Genomic DNA, 16,912 nt, shown 5'->3' on the forward strand with positions numbered 1-16,912 from the left:
TGGGCGGGATCCCTTTTTGGCAAATCTGCATATTAGAACGAGGCAGTAAGCATTTGCCGAGGTATCCGAGGCTTTGGGGTGCAACCCCTTCACCTCAGAGACCTCAGCCGAGCGTCGTTCAACACTGGTCCCCACAAATGGGGACCAGACAGAATGGCATTTGTGGGGGTTTCCCAGGGGATCGGAGGCCCCAAGCTGCATGCCCTTTGGGCAGTGTAGGATATTGACTCTTCAGTTTCTCCAGAATTCTTTTTCCTGGGGAGAAACCCAAAATATTTATGGCATGATTCCGTGCCTCTTTTTTGAAGAAGAGCAGGAGTGTTAACCCTGGTGCCCTGGCCAATATTTACCCCTTAACATCATGAAAAACAAATTATCTGGTCATTATCACGATGTTTGTGGGAATTTGCTGAGAGCAAATTAGCTGTTGTGTTTCATCTTGTACAACAGTGCCAACACTTCAAAACAAAAAGTACTCATTGCCTGTATAACACTTTCAGATGTCCAGTGGTCATGTAAATCACTGTTGAAATCCGAGTCTTTCCTTTTCTCTCGCTCCCATCCTCCTTGCTTCTCTCCCTCCCTCCATCACTCCCTCTGACCTTCTCTCCTTCCCTCCCTTTCCCTCCTGCCTTTATTCCAAATCATTTCTTTCTCCCCATTCCTTTCCTCCCTCTCATTCCTTTCCCCCCCTTCTTCCTTCTGGCCCCCTTCCTTCTGCCCCCTTCCATTTTATTCCTCCTTCCTTCCCTTCAGCCTTCCTTCACTCCCTCTTTCCTTTCCTTCCTCCCTCCCTCCCACCCTCTCTCTCCCTCTCTCCATTCCTCCCCCTTCACTCTCTCCTTCTCTTCCTTCCTTCCCTCTGTCCTCCCCTCCCTCCCTCCTTCCTTCTGTCCCCTCTCCTCTTCCCCCTCCTCTTTCCACTTCCATCTTTCCATCCCCCTCTCCCTCTCTCCCTACATGCCTTCGCTCCTCATTCGAAGGATGGTAAATTGCTTACCACAACCACAGAATAAAATAGCATTTATAATTTGATCTTTAACAGAAATATTTAATGATATGATTGTTGGATAGAAGAGGTCGAAAGGTGTATGGAAATAAAATTAAGCCCACTTGTATAGATTCTGCCTGCCTAATTTTGGTAGATTCCAAACTATCCTTGTTGCTGCTTGTTAGTGCATTTAGGTGTGTTGGTGAGCAAGTGGCTAAAATTTAATGTGTTCAAGATGAGCTGCTGATTCCTTATAATTCAGTGCACTTAACATTGATATTAAGTGTGAAAACAGTGACCTATTCGTCGAAGATTTAAACGCCATGCATAAGTATGTTGTTGTAACAGAATGCAAATAATTGATACTGAACTATGTAGGTACCACAATAAAGTGCACTTTTGAAGAATTGCTCAAACTGCACAGCGGTCTGTTCAGACCATAACTTGAGTATTGTTTCCAGTTCTGTTCACTGAGACATAACAGGCAAATGGAGGCAGTTAAGCTATAAAGGATCAGAGGACTGATGTATGAGGAGAGATTGAAAAAACTATTTTTTTTCATAATTGAAAGAAAATAACTTGAGAGGTGATTTTGTGGAGAAATTTGATATCTCATTTGTATTTAGCGTGAGACAGCACCACACAAGAGGAAAAGAAAAATATGGCGCCTGTGTTAACTGAGCCACTGGCCTGCACTGTCGTCATCTAGTTCCGAGCAGCTCTGCTGGAGGCATAGCAGAAAGTTGCTTCTCCATCTATTGTTTTTACATGTGGATTGATTCATGGCTTGGACCTGGAACAGAATAAATTGCATGTCAGACATGCATTATTGTAAGGATATATAATCTGAGAGTAATGAGCTATAATATGCAGAGAGAGAAATTGAAAAGATTCAATTTCATTTCATTGTAGAAAATCTATTCGTTTCAAGAAGTTTCCATAAAAGACTAGATTACAGAAAAAACACGGAATAATTGGTGGATTATTCTTGCAAGAATGTAATCAAAGCAACATAGGGTTGCAGTTAGAATTTAGGGGGAAAGGAACCTGGCAAAATTATATCAGGAAGCATCTATACATGTGGTTTTGACTGCGTTTATGAATGAAAAAAGGTAACCACAAACATTCTTTATGGTTACCCTCAATATGTTTGACTGTTTATAGCACATTCGCGTGTTTAAAAACTTTCAGCAAATTCTTAATTATTTATGTGAGATTATCTAAAATTGTAAGGTTCAAGGTGGGAGATATAGGAGGGATATCCGAGGTAGGTTCTTTACTCAGAGAGTGGTTAGGGTGTGGAATGGACTGCCTGCTGTGATAGTGGAGTCGGACACTTTAGGAACTTTCAAGCGGTTATTGGATAGGTACATGGAGCACACCAGAATGGCAGGCAGTGGGATAGCTTGATCTTGGTTTCGGACAATGCTCGGCACAACATGGAGGGCCGAAGGGCCTGTTCTGTGCTGTACTGTTCTATGTTCTATGAAAGCAATAACTACAGTCTGCACCGAACTTCAAGCTCAAGTTATTTCAAGCTATAAGGAAAACATTTTAACGAAAATTAGAGGATTCTTATTAACATAAAAGATCTATAAGCATGCCAGCTATCTGCTCATTAAAATGAGCAACAATAGGTAAAAGCAATTTTGGAACTAAATTATAAAGATAGAAAAGCCCATCTGCAATCCCATATCCGCTGAGTTAGCTGGCCTCAGCTGAGGTATTAGTGGTGGTGAATTTCTGCAAGGACTTTGCTGTTTAACTACCATAACTTAAAAGAGGCGTGAAATCATTAGGAAAACAACAAATGCTGGCGAACCTCTTGGGAAATTTCACGTCAGTGGGATACACCTAATGGCCTCAGTATTCCTGGGCAATTGAGATTAAATTTCGACCAAGGTCCCTGTTTCTGACTGCTACCATTGAGTGTAAAAACAAAGAATGATAACTTAAATGAGTAACGGGGCGGGGGAGGGTTGCCAATACCCATGGAAATGTACTGTGGTGGCTTTCAGTTGAGAGTTGAGGAAGGTGAAAAATGTATGCTCATCTGTCTGATTTTTAAATAGAAGCTACCAGGAATAATAATTAATAGATATTGTGTTACTGAAGGCAAGCAAACTTTTGATTTAAAAACAAAAAGTGATCGAAAGAAACTTGTGTACACAACAAAGAAATCAGAGTTCAAGAAACCACATGAACATCAAAAGGGAAAACATGAAATGAGATGGCCTTTTATCATTTGCCTGAAGTATGAACATGTGTTTTTATTATGGGAACCTATAATTTTCGAGGGATTTTCTAAATCGACAGGTGAATGTAGCAACCTACAGGTGAATAAATAACTTCAAAAAACCGTCTTTTAATTGGAACACTTCTCTGTTCTGTGTCCTTTCATTTTGATGTAAATTGAAATGAAATTAAAATTACTTATTGTCACAAGCAGGCTTCAAATGAAGTTACTGTGAAAATCCCCTAGTCACCACATTTCGGCGCCTGTTCGGGGAGGCTGGTACGGGAATTGAACCGTGCTGCGGGCCTGCCTTGGTCTGCTTTCAAAGCCAGCGATTTAGCCCTGTGCTAAACCAGATGTGAGGTTACAAAAGAAATCAATGTAGTTTTACTTTGCCTCTTTTATTCCCCTCTGTATAAAAGTCTATATGGACTAGATGCAATGTCACAGGATATATATTAAGTCATGGGTAAATTGTTTGCTTGTTTAATTTTTCAGCTTTCGTCACCTGTAACACAAGTATACTGTTTTGGCTGTATGTATACCTCGATTTGTAAGGGGCCTTAAGAAAGTACAAATCTGAAAATACTGTTTAGCCCACTTTTGTTCAAGTTTCCTTTCTGGACCTGCATTGACCTTTTGGACCTAATATTCCCCTCTTTCTCCCCATTCTCTTAATTAATAAGGTGCTGAACAGGCACCTTAGTAGTGTATAGAAAACGTGTTCCACTGTGAGAGGTGAAGGTGGCTTGGGCCAGCAGTAAGATTCAGCTGCACCCTTAGTACAGGTTTGCTCCTTTAACCAGGGTTTTGTGCAACTCAGTTGCAACCCATGGGGCCTTATGCCTGTTGTTGAAAACCATTACAAGGTTCCATGGTCAATGAGCCTCTGAAAATCTAAAACAAAAAGTTCAAACTTACCATACAATGCTTTTATGCCTTGCTGCTGAGTCCCGCTCAGGCAAGACTAACCTCATAAATATGCCACCAAAAATGAGTACTCAGTGGTTTGGGAAGGAAATTCAGCTGAAAGATGGTGAGTGTTCTTTCCTTTCTTATTTACCTTCCAACCTGGGATGCATATCATTTTTTGAGATGGCTTCCAAAAGTCCTTCAAGCAGGGCCTGGATCTATGCAGAGCCTAAACTGGATTAGTGGAGGTAAACACCTGGGGAATGGAGAGTTTATTTTAGATCATATATAATAAATTATATCCATGCTGGCTATCATTCTTATTGCCATGCAGAGTAATGTTATGGTAAACGTAATTCCCAAATAATCACTTCTGCTTCGGTCTTACCTTTGTCTCCAGTTTCAGGATTGCGTAATACCCATTAGTGCGGTAGCACTCATAAATAGATCAGTGGCTAGAAGAGCACGCAAACTAGAAGTTTTAATAATATAGTTATCTATTCATAATAGACTTTTGAAACCACTTCTGAAGCTTCGGATTATGATATATGCAGTAGCTAATATGAATTATGAGCTGTTAATAGATTTATTCAGGTGAACTGTTAGCAACATTTCCAAATGTCAATCAGCCAATAATTCTTAACTTTGCTGTGTCAATGTGCTATGAATTGTACAATTTTAACTTGAAAATACCTCTGCTATAGGATACAAGAACTTACTTAGAAATGAAGGATCGCAAAATGTTGGATTGTAACTAACTGTGCTTTATATAGTTAGATAGGTATAGGTAGTATTATAATTTTATTTAAAGAAAAGTCCAGTGTCAGCGATGTTATAAACTGAATTATCGAAAGATGTTTTGCTAATACATTCTAAACAATAATTGGTGCTTGGTTTCAGCATGATGTGTCCCAAACGTTGCTTAAAGCCACCTTGGACAGTGTGGTTGAAGAATGTGTCAGCTTTGTGGGAGTGGATATCAACAGCAGTTCGGAAACCCTTATAAGGTAGGCAGATTATTTTCCAGTGCAGTAATTACATGGCAATGTATCACAGGGTCTCTGTTTAGACTGTCTCTCAACTTAATCTCAGCTGCTGCTTTGTGGTCTTGTTTCTAGATTGTCAGCTGTGTAGGGAATGGCAAGTTTAGGCAGTATTTTACCTGCAGCGTATTAACAGTCTTCCTTTGAAGAAAAAGTGGGATGAAGGACATTAAACAAAATGCGCCAAATTGTGAATTATGGTCCTAGTTGAATGTGCAATCTCTTTGAACTAATGCAGTTTACGTGTGTGTATTTATGTATTTTTTTTAATGTTTATATTTGGGACAGTGAATTAAGTTACTGGACGAAAACATGCAACAGGATTTCTGTAATAAAACGATTTATGTATAAAGTAGATTTTTTAACAATTCTTTCATGGGATGTGGGAGTCATTGTTGCCCTCTCTAATTGTGTGATGTTGTAGGCCTTTTCAACGGCAGTTAAGCGTCAACCACATTCCTGTGAGGCTGGAAGTCACATGAGGACCAGACCAGTTAAGGATGGCAGATTTCCTTCCCTAAAAGACATTAGTGAACCAGATATATCTGTACAACAATCAGTAGTCGCTGTTACTGAGACTAGCTTTATATTCCAGATATATAATGTATTAATTTAATTTAAACTCCACCAGCTGCCATGGTGGGATTTGAACCCATTTCCCACAGGATTAGCCTGGATTACTTTTTTTAAATACATTTAGAGTACCCAATTCATTTTTTCAAATTAAGGGGTAATTTAGCATGTCCAATCCACCTACCTTGCACATATTTGTGTTGTGGGGGCGAAACCCACGCAAACATGGGGAGAATAGAAAGGGGGGCAGTTTACGTGCATGGAGAGAAGGTGTGTCAGCTCTGGAGGGAGGCTGCGGCAAGGGAAATTCCAGGTGCAGGGCAGGGCAAGGAAGTTGGTGGTAGCTCCAGATCAGAGTAACAAGGTCTTTAAAGAATTCTATGAGAGGTTGCACAGGTCAGAGCCACTTGGGGGAGGCCAGGGGATGCAGGAATTTTGAGATGGGCTGGAGTGCCCAAGATTAGGGGAGGGGGACAGGGCTACATTAGAGAGGGCGATAGTGGAGCAGGAGATAAAAGATGCGATTGGGAGGATGCAGTCGGGGAAGGTGGCAGGGCCAGATAGGTTTCCGGTGGAATATTACGAAAAATTAAAACATAAGCTGGTACTGCTGATGGTGGCAATGTTTCAGGAGGCGATAGGGAAGGGGGTGCGACCACAAACTTTGGGGCAGGCATTGATTTCCCTGTTATAAGGATCCGACGGAGCGTGGGTTGTACAGGCCCATATCACTTTTAAATGTGGATGCAAAGATATTGGCGAAGGTACTGGCAGGTAGGCTAGAGGAGTGCCTCCTGAAGGTGATAGGCGAAGATCAGACGGGGTTTGTGAGAGGGAGGCAGCTCTTTTCAAACATTAGAGCGTGGTTATGGCACCGGCGGAGGGGAAGGAAACAGAAGTGGTTGTGGCATTGGACGCCGAGAAAGCACTTGACCGGGTAGAAAGGCGGTACTTGATGGCAGTTCTGGAGCAGTTTGGAATTGGATCCAGATTTGTGGACTGGTTAAAGCTATTTATAAGGAGCCGAGGGCCAGTGTCCGCACAGAAAACATCAGCTCTGAATACTTTCCCCCCAACCGTGGGACTAGGCAGGGATATCCTATGTCTACCTACCGTTTGCACTCGCGATTAAGCCATTGGCCATTGCGTTTGGAAGTTTGGGGGTATGGAAAGGGATAGTGCGGGGGGGGGGGGGGGGGGGGGGGAATAGAGCATAGGGTATCCTTGTATGCCGAGGACTTGTTATTATACCAGGGGGTGCAGGTTGCTCGGGATTGTGGGGTGGACTCCGTGGGTACAACATTTCTAGTTGAGTGGGGAGGGTGAAAGCTGATCTGGCAAGGTGGGATGGTCTCCCTCAGTCACTGGCGGGTTGGGTACGGGCAGTTAAAATGAATGTACTGCCGTGATTCCTGTTTATTCTCCAATGCCTGCCGATTTTCCTGCCAAAGGCTTTTTTTTTTTAGAGAGATTGAAGGGATGATTACCTCGTTCATATGGGGAGGGAAGGTGGCCAGAGTGAGGAAGGTGCTACTACAGAGAGGAAGGCAGGCAAGAGATTTGGGTCTTCCGAACCTGATGTGTTATTACTGGGCGGCGAATGTGAAGACGGTACGGAGCTGGGTCAGAGGGGTTGACTCCCAATGGGTTAGAATGGAGGAGAGTTTGTGTAGGGGGTCTGGATTGAAGGCGCTAACGACAGCGCTGCTCCCGGCGGCCCCCGGGAGATACTCAGGGAGTCCCCTAGTAATAGCTTCGTTGAGAATTTGGAGGCAGTTTCGCCAGCACTTCGGGTTGGGGGCAAGGTCAAAGGAAATGCCGATTCAGGGGAACCATAGATTTAAGCCAGGGAAGTGGGATGGAAATTTTCGGAGATGGGAGGAGAAAGGAATTAGGACACCAAAAGATTTGTTTCTTGGGGGTCGGTTTGCAGGATTGAAGGAACTGGGAGTGAAGTATGGGCTGGAGCAGGGGGAAATATTTAGATACATGCAGGTTGAGCATTTGCCAGAAAGGAGATACAGATCTTCCTGGTAGAGCCGGCTTCTGCATTGCTGGAGGAGGTGCTGACGACAAGGGGACTGGAGAAGGGGGTAGTATCGACGATTTAAGGGGCTATTGTGGAGGAGGTGAAGGTGCCACTAGAAGGGATCAAGGCAAAGTGGGAGGAGGAGTTGGAAGAGGGCATGGAGGAGGGGTTCTGGTGTGAGGTGCTCCGGAGGGTGAACGCCTCCACCTCATGTGCGAGTTTGGGGCTGATACAGCTGAAGGTGGTGTATAGAGCACACCTTACAAGGACGAGGCTGAGCCGGCTCTTTGAGGGGGTAGAAGATGCGTGTGAACGTTACGGGCGGGGACGATCCGCAAACCACTTTCATATATTTTGGTCCTGTCCAAAGCTGGAGGATTACTGAAAGGAGGTTTTTAGGATAATCTCTAAAGTGGCGCACTGGAACCGGGCCCTCAGGAAGCCATATTCAGGGTGTCGGGCCAGCTGGGGTTGGAAACGGGTGCGGAAGCAGATGTTGTAACCTTCGCCTTGTTGATCGCCCGAAGGCGGATCCTGTTAGGGTGGAGATCAACCTCTCCACCCTGTGACCTGGCGTGGCGGGGGGACCTGCTGGAATTCTTGACGCTTGAGAAGGTCAAATTTGAACTGAGGGGATGGATGGAGGGGTTCTACAATTCATGGATGTTATTCATGAATTCATTAGGGAAGAAGGGGCTGGAAGGGTTGGGGGGAGGGGGACTGTATGTGTTAATGGTAACTATGGGTGATTCCTGATTCCTTTTTGTCATTTGTTTATGTTAACATGCGGGCTAATGTTTGGTGGGAGGATGGGATCGTTGTTATTGATGTGAGATTGACATTGCATTCGTTACTGATTATTGTTTATTGTTGGGTGTAAATTTGGGAGAAAATGTGAAAAAGATGGAGAATGAAAATATTAAGAAAAAAACACGGGGAGAATGTGCAAACACCATATGGACAGTGAGACTGCAGTGCTAACCACTGCGCCATCGTGCTGCTCCAAGTCTGGTTTACTGATCCAGTGACTGATTTGATTTGACTTATTATTGTCACATGTATTGGTATACAGTGAAAAGTATTGTTTCTTGCATGCTGTACAAACAATGCATACCGTACATAGGGAAGGAAGGAGAGACTGCAGAATATAATGTTACAGTTATAGCAAGGTGTAGAGAAAAGATCAACTTAATATAAGATAGGACCATTCAAAAGTCTGATGGCAGTAGGGAAGAAGCTGATCTAGTGTCGGTTGGTACGTGACCTCAAACTTTGGTATATTTTTCCTGATGGAAGAAGGTTGAAGAGAGTATGTCCGGGGTGCGTGAGGTCCTTAATTATGCTGGCTGCCTTTCCGAGGCAGCGGGAATTGTAGACAGAGTCGATGGATGGGAGGCTGGTTTGCATGATGGATTAGGCTACATTCACAACCTTTTGTAATTTCCTGCGGTCTTGGGCAGAGCAGGATCCATACCAGGCTGTGATACAACCAGAAAGAATGCTTTCTATGATGCATCTGTAGAAGTTGGTGAGTGTTGTAGGTGACATGCCAAATTTCCTTAGTCTTCTGAGAAAGTAAAGTCGTTGGTGGGCTTTCTTAACTATTGTGTCGGCATGGGGCACCAGGACAGGTTGTTGGTGATCTGGACACCTAAAAACTTGAAACTCTCGACCCTTTCTACTTCATTCCCATTGATGTGGACAGGGGCATGTTCTCCACTACGCTTCCTGAAGTCGATGACTATCCCCTTCATTTTGTTGATATTGAGGGAGAGATTATTGTCATCGCACCAGTTCACCAGATTCTCTATCTCATTCCTGTACTCTCTTGTCATGGTTTGAAATCCGACCCACTACTGTGGTGTCATCAGCAAATATGAAAATTGAGTTGGAGGGAAATTTGGCCACACAGTCATCGGTGCATAAGGAGTATACTAGGGGGCTGAGAACACAGCCTTGTGGGGCACCGGTGTTGAGGATGATCGTGGAGGAGGTGTTGTTGCCTTTCCTTACTGATTGTGGCCTGTGGGTTAGAAAGTTCAGGATCCAGTCACAGAGGGAGCAGCTGAGGCCCAGGCCACGGAGTTTGGAGATGAGTTTCGTAGGATTGATGGTGTTGAAGGCTGAGCTGTAGTCAACAAATAGGAGTCTGATACAGGTGTCTTTGTTATCTAGGTGTTCCAGGGTAGAGTGCAGGGCCGTGGAGATGGTGTCTGCTGTGGACCTGTTGCAGCGGTAGGCTAACTGTAGTGGATCAAGGCAATCCGAGAGGCTGGAGTTGATTTGTGCCATGACTAACCTTTCGAAGCATTTCATGATGATGGATGTCAGAGCCACTGGACGATAGTCATTAAGGCACGCTGCTTGGCTTTTTTTTTGGTACAGGGAGGATGGTCGTCTTCTTGAAGCAGATAGGGACCTCAGATTGTTGTAAAGAGAGGTTGAAGATGTCTGCGAATACTCCCGCCAGCTGATCCGCGCAAGACCTGAGTGCCCGTCCGGGTACCCCATCCGGGCCAGTGGCTGTCCGTGGGTTGACCTTCAAGAAGGCTGCTTTGACGTCTGCAGTGGTGATCTCAGATACAAGTTCATCCACGGCTTCTGGGGTGAAGGGCTCACTCTCGCTTACCTCTTGTTCAAAGCGGGCATAGAATGCGTTGAGCTCATCAGGGAGGGGTGCATTGGAAGCTGGTGATTTTACATGCCTTCCACTTGTAGCCCGTTATGTCTTGCAGACCTTGCCATAGTCAGCAGGGGTCTGTGTGGCTAGCCTGGGACTCGAGCTTGGTCCGGTGCTGTCTTTTGGCATCTTTGATGGATCTCCTTTGATCATATCTGGCTTTTTTGTAGAGGTCAGGGTCGCTTGACTTGAACGCCTCAGACCTAGAATTCAGCAAGCAGTAGATATCCCTGTTCATCCAGGGTTTCCGGTTGGGAAACATGCGGATTTGTTTCTTTGGCACGCAGTCTTCTACATACTTATTCATTAAGTCAGTTACTGTAGTGGTGTACTCGTTCAGGCTGGTCACAGAGTTTTTAAATATTGACCAGTCCACTGACTCTAAGCAGTCTCGTAGGAGTTCATCCGATTCCTCAGACCAACAATGCACAACTTTCCCACTGTGCCATTGTAAGAGACCTTCCTGTTTATTTCTTTGTTCCCATTTATTTAATTTTATTATTGTTATTTTTGTTCCGTGCACCCATAATTGGAAAGTGCCTTTAAGCTGATGACTCAAGCTGAAGCAATCTGCTTGTGAGGAATTTGTGTTCCCAGGTTTTATGATTGGCGAGGACAGGCCAGACGTTTTGCTGCCAAGTGAATCTTAGGAACCGGCTTTGGAGGAAATCGGTTCAATTGGGTGGGTTGACAGGGATAGTGTTCTGTCTGACAATTCAGTGATTGGTTGTTGCGCGATACTTTCTGGGAGAAGTGTTTAGATTTTGGGAAGAGAAGGAACTCTCTCTCTCTCTCTCTCTCTCTCTCTCTCTCTCTCTCTCTCTGCCCCTATCTCCCTCTCGCTTGCTTGATGAAGTGAAAGAACTGCTTTATTGTTCTGAAAGCATTGAGTGTCTGGTACATCTTTGCTGTGAATTTGATATGATGCTGAGACTGCAGAGAAAGTAGACAACCTTGCCAGAGAATACCAATGGCTTGAACTTCAGAACCTGAAACGAAAGCCCGAACTTCAGAAAAACACTAACCGGAAATCATCCCAGTGCATCAAAGAATTCTATCCTTATATTTTATTTTATTTCCCTTTTCCCCTCTCTGGTGTTTGCCTGTGTGTGTGAGTGGGGCGAGTTAAGAACACTGCTATTATCGGCCGTATGCATTATCTATATTGGGCCATTATCCATCATAAAGAACTTCATGTGAAAGGAAAAGTCCATTTGCTTCTCTGTTTTCAAAGCTGAAAAGGTGTTGGCGAACTCCAACTACTCGGTGTGGTTTCTTAGAAGTTTCACTGTTTGACTTGGTAGTCTGTTGGGCAATCTGCTCAATTATCAAACTTGGAGGTTCATTGTTCAAGTCATCGTATATGTACTATCTGATATTTTGTGGCAATCTTCTTGGCCCCCTGTCTTGAGAGACAATAGGTGCACGCCAATGGGTCACTGATTGGTTTGCAGCATCTGGATCTCCAGATGCCGCCGTTGGACTGGGGTGAGCACAGTGAGCACAGTAAGAAGTCTTACAACACCAGGTTAAAGTCCAACAGGTTTGTTTCAAACACGAGCTTTCGGAGCACTGCTCCTTCACCTGAGGAAGGAGCTGCGCTCCGAAAGCTCGTGTTTGAAACAAACCTGTTGGACTTTAACCTGGTGTTGTAAGACTTCTTACTGTGCTCACCCCAGTCCAACGCCGGCATCTCTACATCATAGGTTTAGAGCATAATTGATGCAATCACATGGTTCCGTTGTCTCCTGCACTTAATAACAGTGCATTCATGAACAATAAGGCCTGCCACTGTTGACCATCTACAAAATATTGTGAAAATAATTCAGCATGCTCCTATTATTTGACGCACAAAGAAAACTGGGAGTTGGGACTGAGGACGCCAAGAATATCCAATTAAGACCTGACTCAACAGTTGTAAACAGCAACTGTTCACATGTTAAGTGAGTTGCACGTGACAACTAGAATCATGCTGCAGTTTACAAGACATGTTGAAACTTCCGATACCTTAATAGATTATTGGGTGTCCTACAATGCAGTTTAACCAAAATCTGTACGAGGTGGATGACTGCCACCTCTGTACGATTATCGTAGTGTTATGCATTCTGTACAGTTTATAATTTACATAAATTTGGAGAGCCCAGTTTATTGGCGATAATTTTATTTCAGGGACAGATAAAAAAGGAGATGGGGTTGGGAAGTGGGAGATGAATTTGGATATGGGTGACAGCCATGATGAATATTTGTGTATATACAATTTGCAATACATTGAGGTTAAAAGAGCCTGTTGGATTAATCTTCAAAAGGAGAAGAGTAAAGAAAGAGGTACAGGTGCAGTAAAGGAAGGAAGATGAGTGACTCATAAAATTCCTACAATGCAGGAGACCATTCGGCCGAGCAAATCTGCACTGACCTTCTGAAAGAGTGCCCTATCTAGAGGTACAGATGCAGTAAAGGAGGGAAGATGAGTGACTCAGAAAATCCCTCCATTGCAGAAGGAGGCCATTCGGCCGATCCAGTCTGCATTGACCCTCTGAAAGAATGTCCGACCTACACCCACTTCCCCATAACCCCACAGAGACTTTGGACACTAAGGATCAATTTAGCCTGGCCAATCCACCCAACCTGCACATCTTTGGATGAGTGGTTCTATAAGATGCCAATATCTTTCCAATTATTATTTTTAAAACATAAGTTGTGGTAACAACCTCGAAGAAAAGTTACCTCTATGCCTGTAATTTCTAAAGTCAAGAAACGTGATGCTTCAAAATTGTTTAACTTTTGCCTTGGTATAGCTTTGTTTATTACTTTAATTTGGGGGGCACCACGGTGGCACAGTGGTTATCACTGCTGCCTCATGGCGCCGAGGACACAGGTTCGATCCCGGCCCTGGTTCACTGTCCGTGTGGAGTTTGTACATTCTCCTCGTGTTTGCATGGGCCTCACCCCGTCAAACCCAAAGATGTGCAGTTAGGTGGATTGGCTACACTAAATTGCCCCTTAATTGGAAAAAAAAATTTTAAAACGAAAAAAATTACTTTGATTTGATACATGCAAATGGTGCGTTTTCCTAAGTGTGTCATCTCCAACCTTCCCACTCATGGCAAAAAAGCTAATACTAAACACATACCTGATTGACTTAATTGCTCCAAATACTATTTACTCAACCTCCTAGATGCTAGAAATCTAAAGATTGATGATATATCAACACAAATACTTTGGCACATTTTAACACATGAAGCCAGGAAGTACGAATGCTGCAAAAATGTTTTTTTTCTGTACTGCAAGCAGCTAGCTGTATGCGATAACTCCTCTTGCACTCCAAGAATGAAAACTCAAAAGTGCTTTCTTTTCTCAGAGCTCTGGTGTATTTCTACCTTTCAAGGATGTGTGTCTGAACAACTAACTCAAATCCAAAATATTTTTGTTGCACATTTGAAATTAGTTTCTGTTTTCCAGGCATATTGCAGGACTCAATGCTAGTCGAGCAAAAAATATAATTGAGTGGCGTGAGAAGAACGGACCGTTCATCAACAGGGAACAGCTAAAGGCAGTCAAAGGCCTGGGTCCAAAAACATTTCAACAATGTGCAGGTTTCATCCGAATTAATCCAGGAAACATAAGGAATTTCTGCAGGTAAATTAAATTTCTTTAAATTTGTTTTTCTTTTGTGTTGAAAGAAACCAAAATAGCGATCTTCAAACAGTTCCAAAATTGCTCTAAATTAGTTGTTTTTTCAGTGGATGATGCTGAAATATTCCAAATCAATTAAGCTTATCTGGGACAGAGGTGCGGCAGGAATGTATCAGAAAGTAAATGCCGTGACTGACGTGGATTGGAAAACGGAATTTTGAAGTGGATCGCAGTGCAATTTTGGAGCCAGTCATGTCATTTTACATTATTCTATTTTGGTTTCAACAGCAATCAGCAGCAGTCTGATAGCACCACGGGAGGACAACAGGCAGCTGAAGCAGGCAGCAGTTCCAAGGCAGGTGCCGGAGCAGGCACAACTGGAAAATCCAGCAAAAAGAAGAGTAAAACCCAGTGTGCCTCGGTGCAGCCAAATCCTTTAGATCAGACATGTATCCATCCTGAATCGTATGCCATAGTGATGAGGTAAGAGCACAAGCAGGAGATGAGAACTGCCCTTGTAAGTTAGATGAAACGTATTTCTGTTATAAGGACCAGCTGAAATCGTTTTCCCTCATAATGCCAAGTATGAGGCCATAAGTTAATTCCCATTCTTGTGTGCACCAAAGTAATAAATAGAAAAATTACCTGTTAATATACTTTAACAGAGGTTTATATTGCAAGCATAATATTGATAGTTTTATTCAAGCATAACATTCTAAGTGCCAAAGGTTTTTCTTAAATAAAAGTCAGCCGTGTTAAATTGCTGCAGTTGCAAATAACTAATTACACAATATAGTCAACCGTATTTTCCATCACGTCAGAATTTGTAATTTCAGCAAACCCTTCAGCCCTACCACCACTTTAATGTTTAAAATATTATTTAGAATGCGCAGTTGTTTTGTGTTAATGATAACAACAAGGAGTATAACATTGCACAAGAGGAAATCGGCCTATTTGTATTTTTGTTCATTCATTGAATGGTATAAGACCAAAGCATTTGGCAGGTGTTGGTGTAAAAGTAATCTTCTGTGTTGGTAGTGAAATCTGAGACAGGAAGGTGGCTTCTAGCAACCTTATAAAATCACACTTGCATGTGTGCATCATAACCTCGTAGTTATCACGGTTTTATCTGGATTTAATCTTAGCTTATTTTTTATGTGTGAAATTCGGATAAACTAAGGCTGCAACCTCCATGGTATGACAGAAGTGTTAAACGAGTGTCAACTGTTTGGGTTTAGACCTGATGGGACTTTTTAAGAAAACGACCACTATCTCAGAACCAGGGCCTTTTACTCCTCAGATACCTGGTGCACATATCTGGTGTCCTGTTACTTGCTCCACGATGCAAATATTTAACCATGTAATAAGATAAACAAAGGCAATGACCTCTGGCTAACCAGCTGACGAGACCAATTAGAAGCATTACAATAAATGAAGTGACTGAACTACCTTGAACATTGTTACCTCCAAAACAGCAGTATGTTCTCAGTTTCTGTCTTTAACTGCTTAGCAGTGATTCAGTTCTGAATGTTTGATTGACAGTGTTCTCTGTGTTTGGCAGAATTATAAGCTTGTTCTTTATAAATTGGTTTACAATTTTATTACATAGTGCGGGGAGGGGATCATTCCCTTAAGGGTTTATTTTTGCCTGCATTGATTTTCTTTCCAGGGAGTTTCTTTTGAGCCAGTATTTTCCTTATAAACCTTGCTAGGATGTCCTGACGTTATCAAGTTAAACTTATAATAGCCCTGCCGGGGCAGGCAACAGATGTGTGTATTTAAATAGAGTGGTATCGCCTTGTAACATTTGGTTTGACAATTCTGGATTTTTAATTGCATATGTATGAGCAAACAGGTTGCTGAAACAGTTTGGCAAATAGAAATTTAGTTTAGTCTGATGCTGTTAGGATGTCACCAAAAGGTGGGAATGTCACATTTGTGACAAGTTCATTCCTTGGATCCCTGCAATTTTAGAAATGTTCATAGTTATTAGTGCTTCTAAATTTCCCCTTCGGATGGGGTTGTAGGAATAGTGTAAGGGATTGGGCCTAGGTAGGGTGGTCTTTCTAAGGGTCGGTACAGACGTGATGGGCCAAATGGCCTCCTTCTACACTACAGGGATTCTATGATTCTTTTATCTCCACAATATTACTGCATGTGAGGGAAGTTGTAGAGTGAAAACTTTGGCTGTGATGATTTTCAGAGATAACTTGCTTAGAAAACTTGTGAAATGATGGGCTAAACCTTCCAGTTCCTGGATTGTCAGAGACCGGGTGTACAATTGAAGATGTACGTTGGGATCTTGTGGAAGCCCTGATGCACGGATCTGCATAGGAATGTCCTAGGAAGTTTGAATTTCTGATGGATAACACCCCAGGACCCTGCACAAAAGTCTTCGACTCTGAGTTAGAGTTGGAGACTGTGTGCCTAACCTGTATAGCTAACCCGATTAAAACCTAGTTTAACATCTGGTTAAATCCGCAACTGGCTCCCCCAAACACCTGCCTGATCTGAGCAGACTATCCTATTCGATTTTCTACTGCCCTTGACCACCCAACTATTCCCCTGACTCAAACACCCACAACTACCTCCTCCAGTCCTTCCAACCCCCAACCAAACCCTGTCTACCCAAACCCCAACCTGACCCGACTACCAACCCACCAGGGATTAAGTGTTTTATAACAAAACTTAATTATGAATACATTATTAAACTTCACACCAGAAAAGAACAGCTTACATTTACCCCTCAACACTACTACTCAATTTCCCATTAACCAAGAAAAGAAAGAAATGGCTCTCAATTTTAAAAAATAGC

General features: G+C 43.0%; 1 protein-coding gene across 1 annotated transcript in view; it reads left to right on the plus strand.

Moving 5' to 3' along the window:
- srbd1 (S1 RNA binding domain 1) overlaps positions 1–16,912 on the plus strand; it is a 341,334-nt gene that overhangs the window by 252,265 nt on the left and 72,157 nt on the right. The window contains exons 18-20 of the mRNA XM_038813261.1: positions 5,040–5,146; positions 13,924–14,100; positions 14,386–14,580. Of these exons, the coding sequence (XP_038669189.1) occupies positions 5,040–5,146; positions 13,924–14,100; positions 14,386–14,580 (479 nt within the window). The remainder of the gene's footprint in view (positions 1–5,039; positions 5,147–13,923; positions 14,101–14,385; positions 14,581–16,912) is intronic.

Source organism: Scyliorhinus canicula, chromosome 1, assembly GCF_902713615.1.
Source record: "Scyliorhinus canicula chromosome 1, sScyCan1.1, whole genome shotgun sequence".
NCBI classification, from domain to species: Eukaryota; Metazoa; Chordata; class Chondrichthyes; order Carcharhiniformes; family Scyliorhinidae; genus Scyliorhinus; species Scyliorhinus canicula.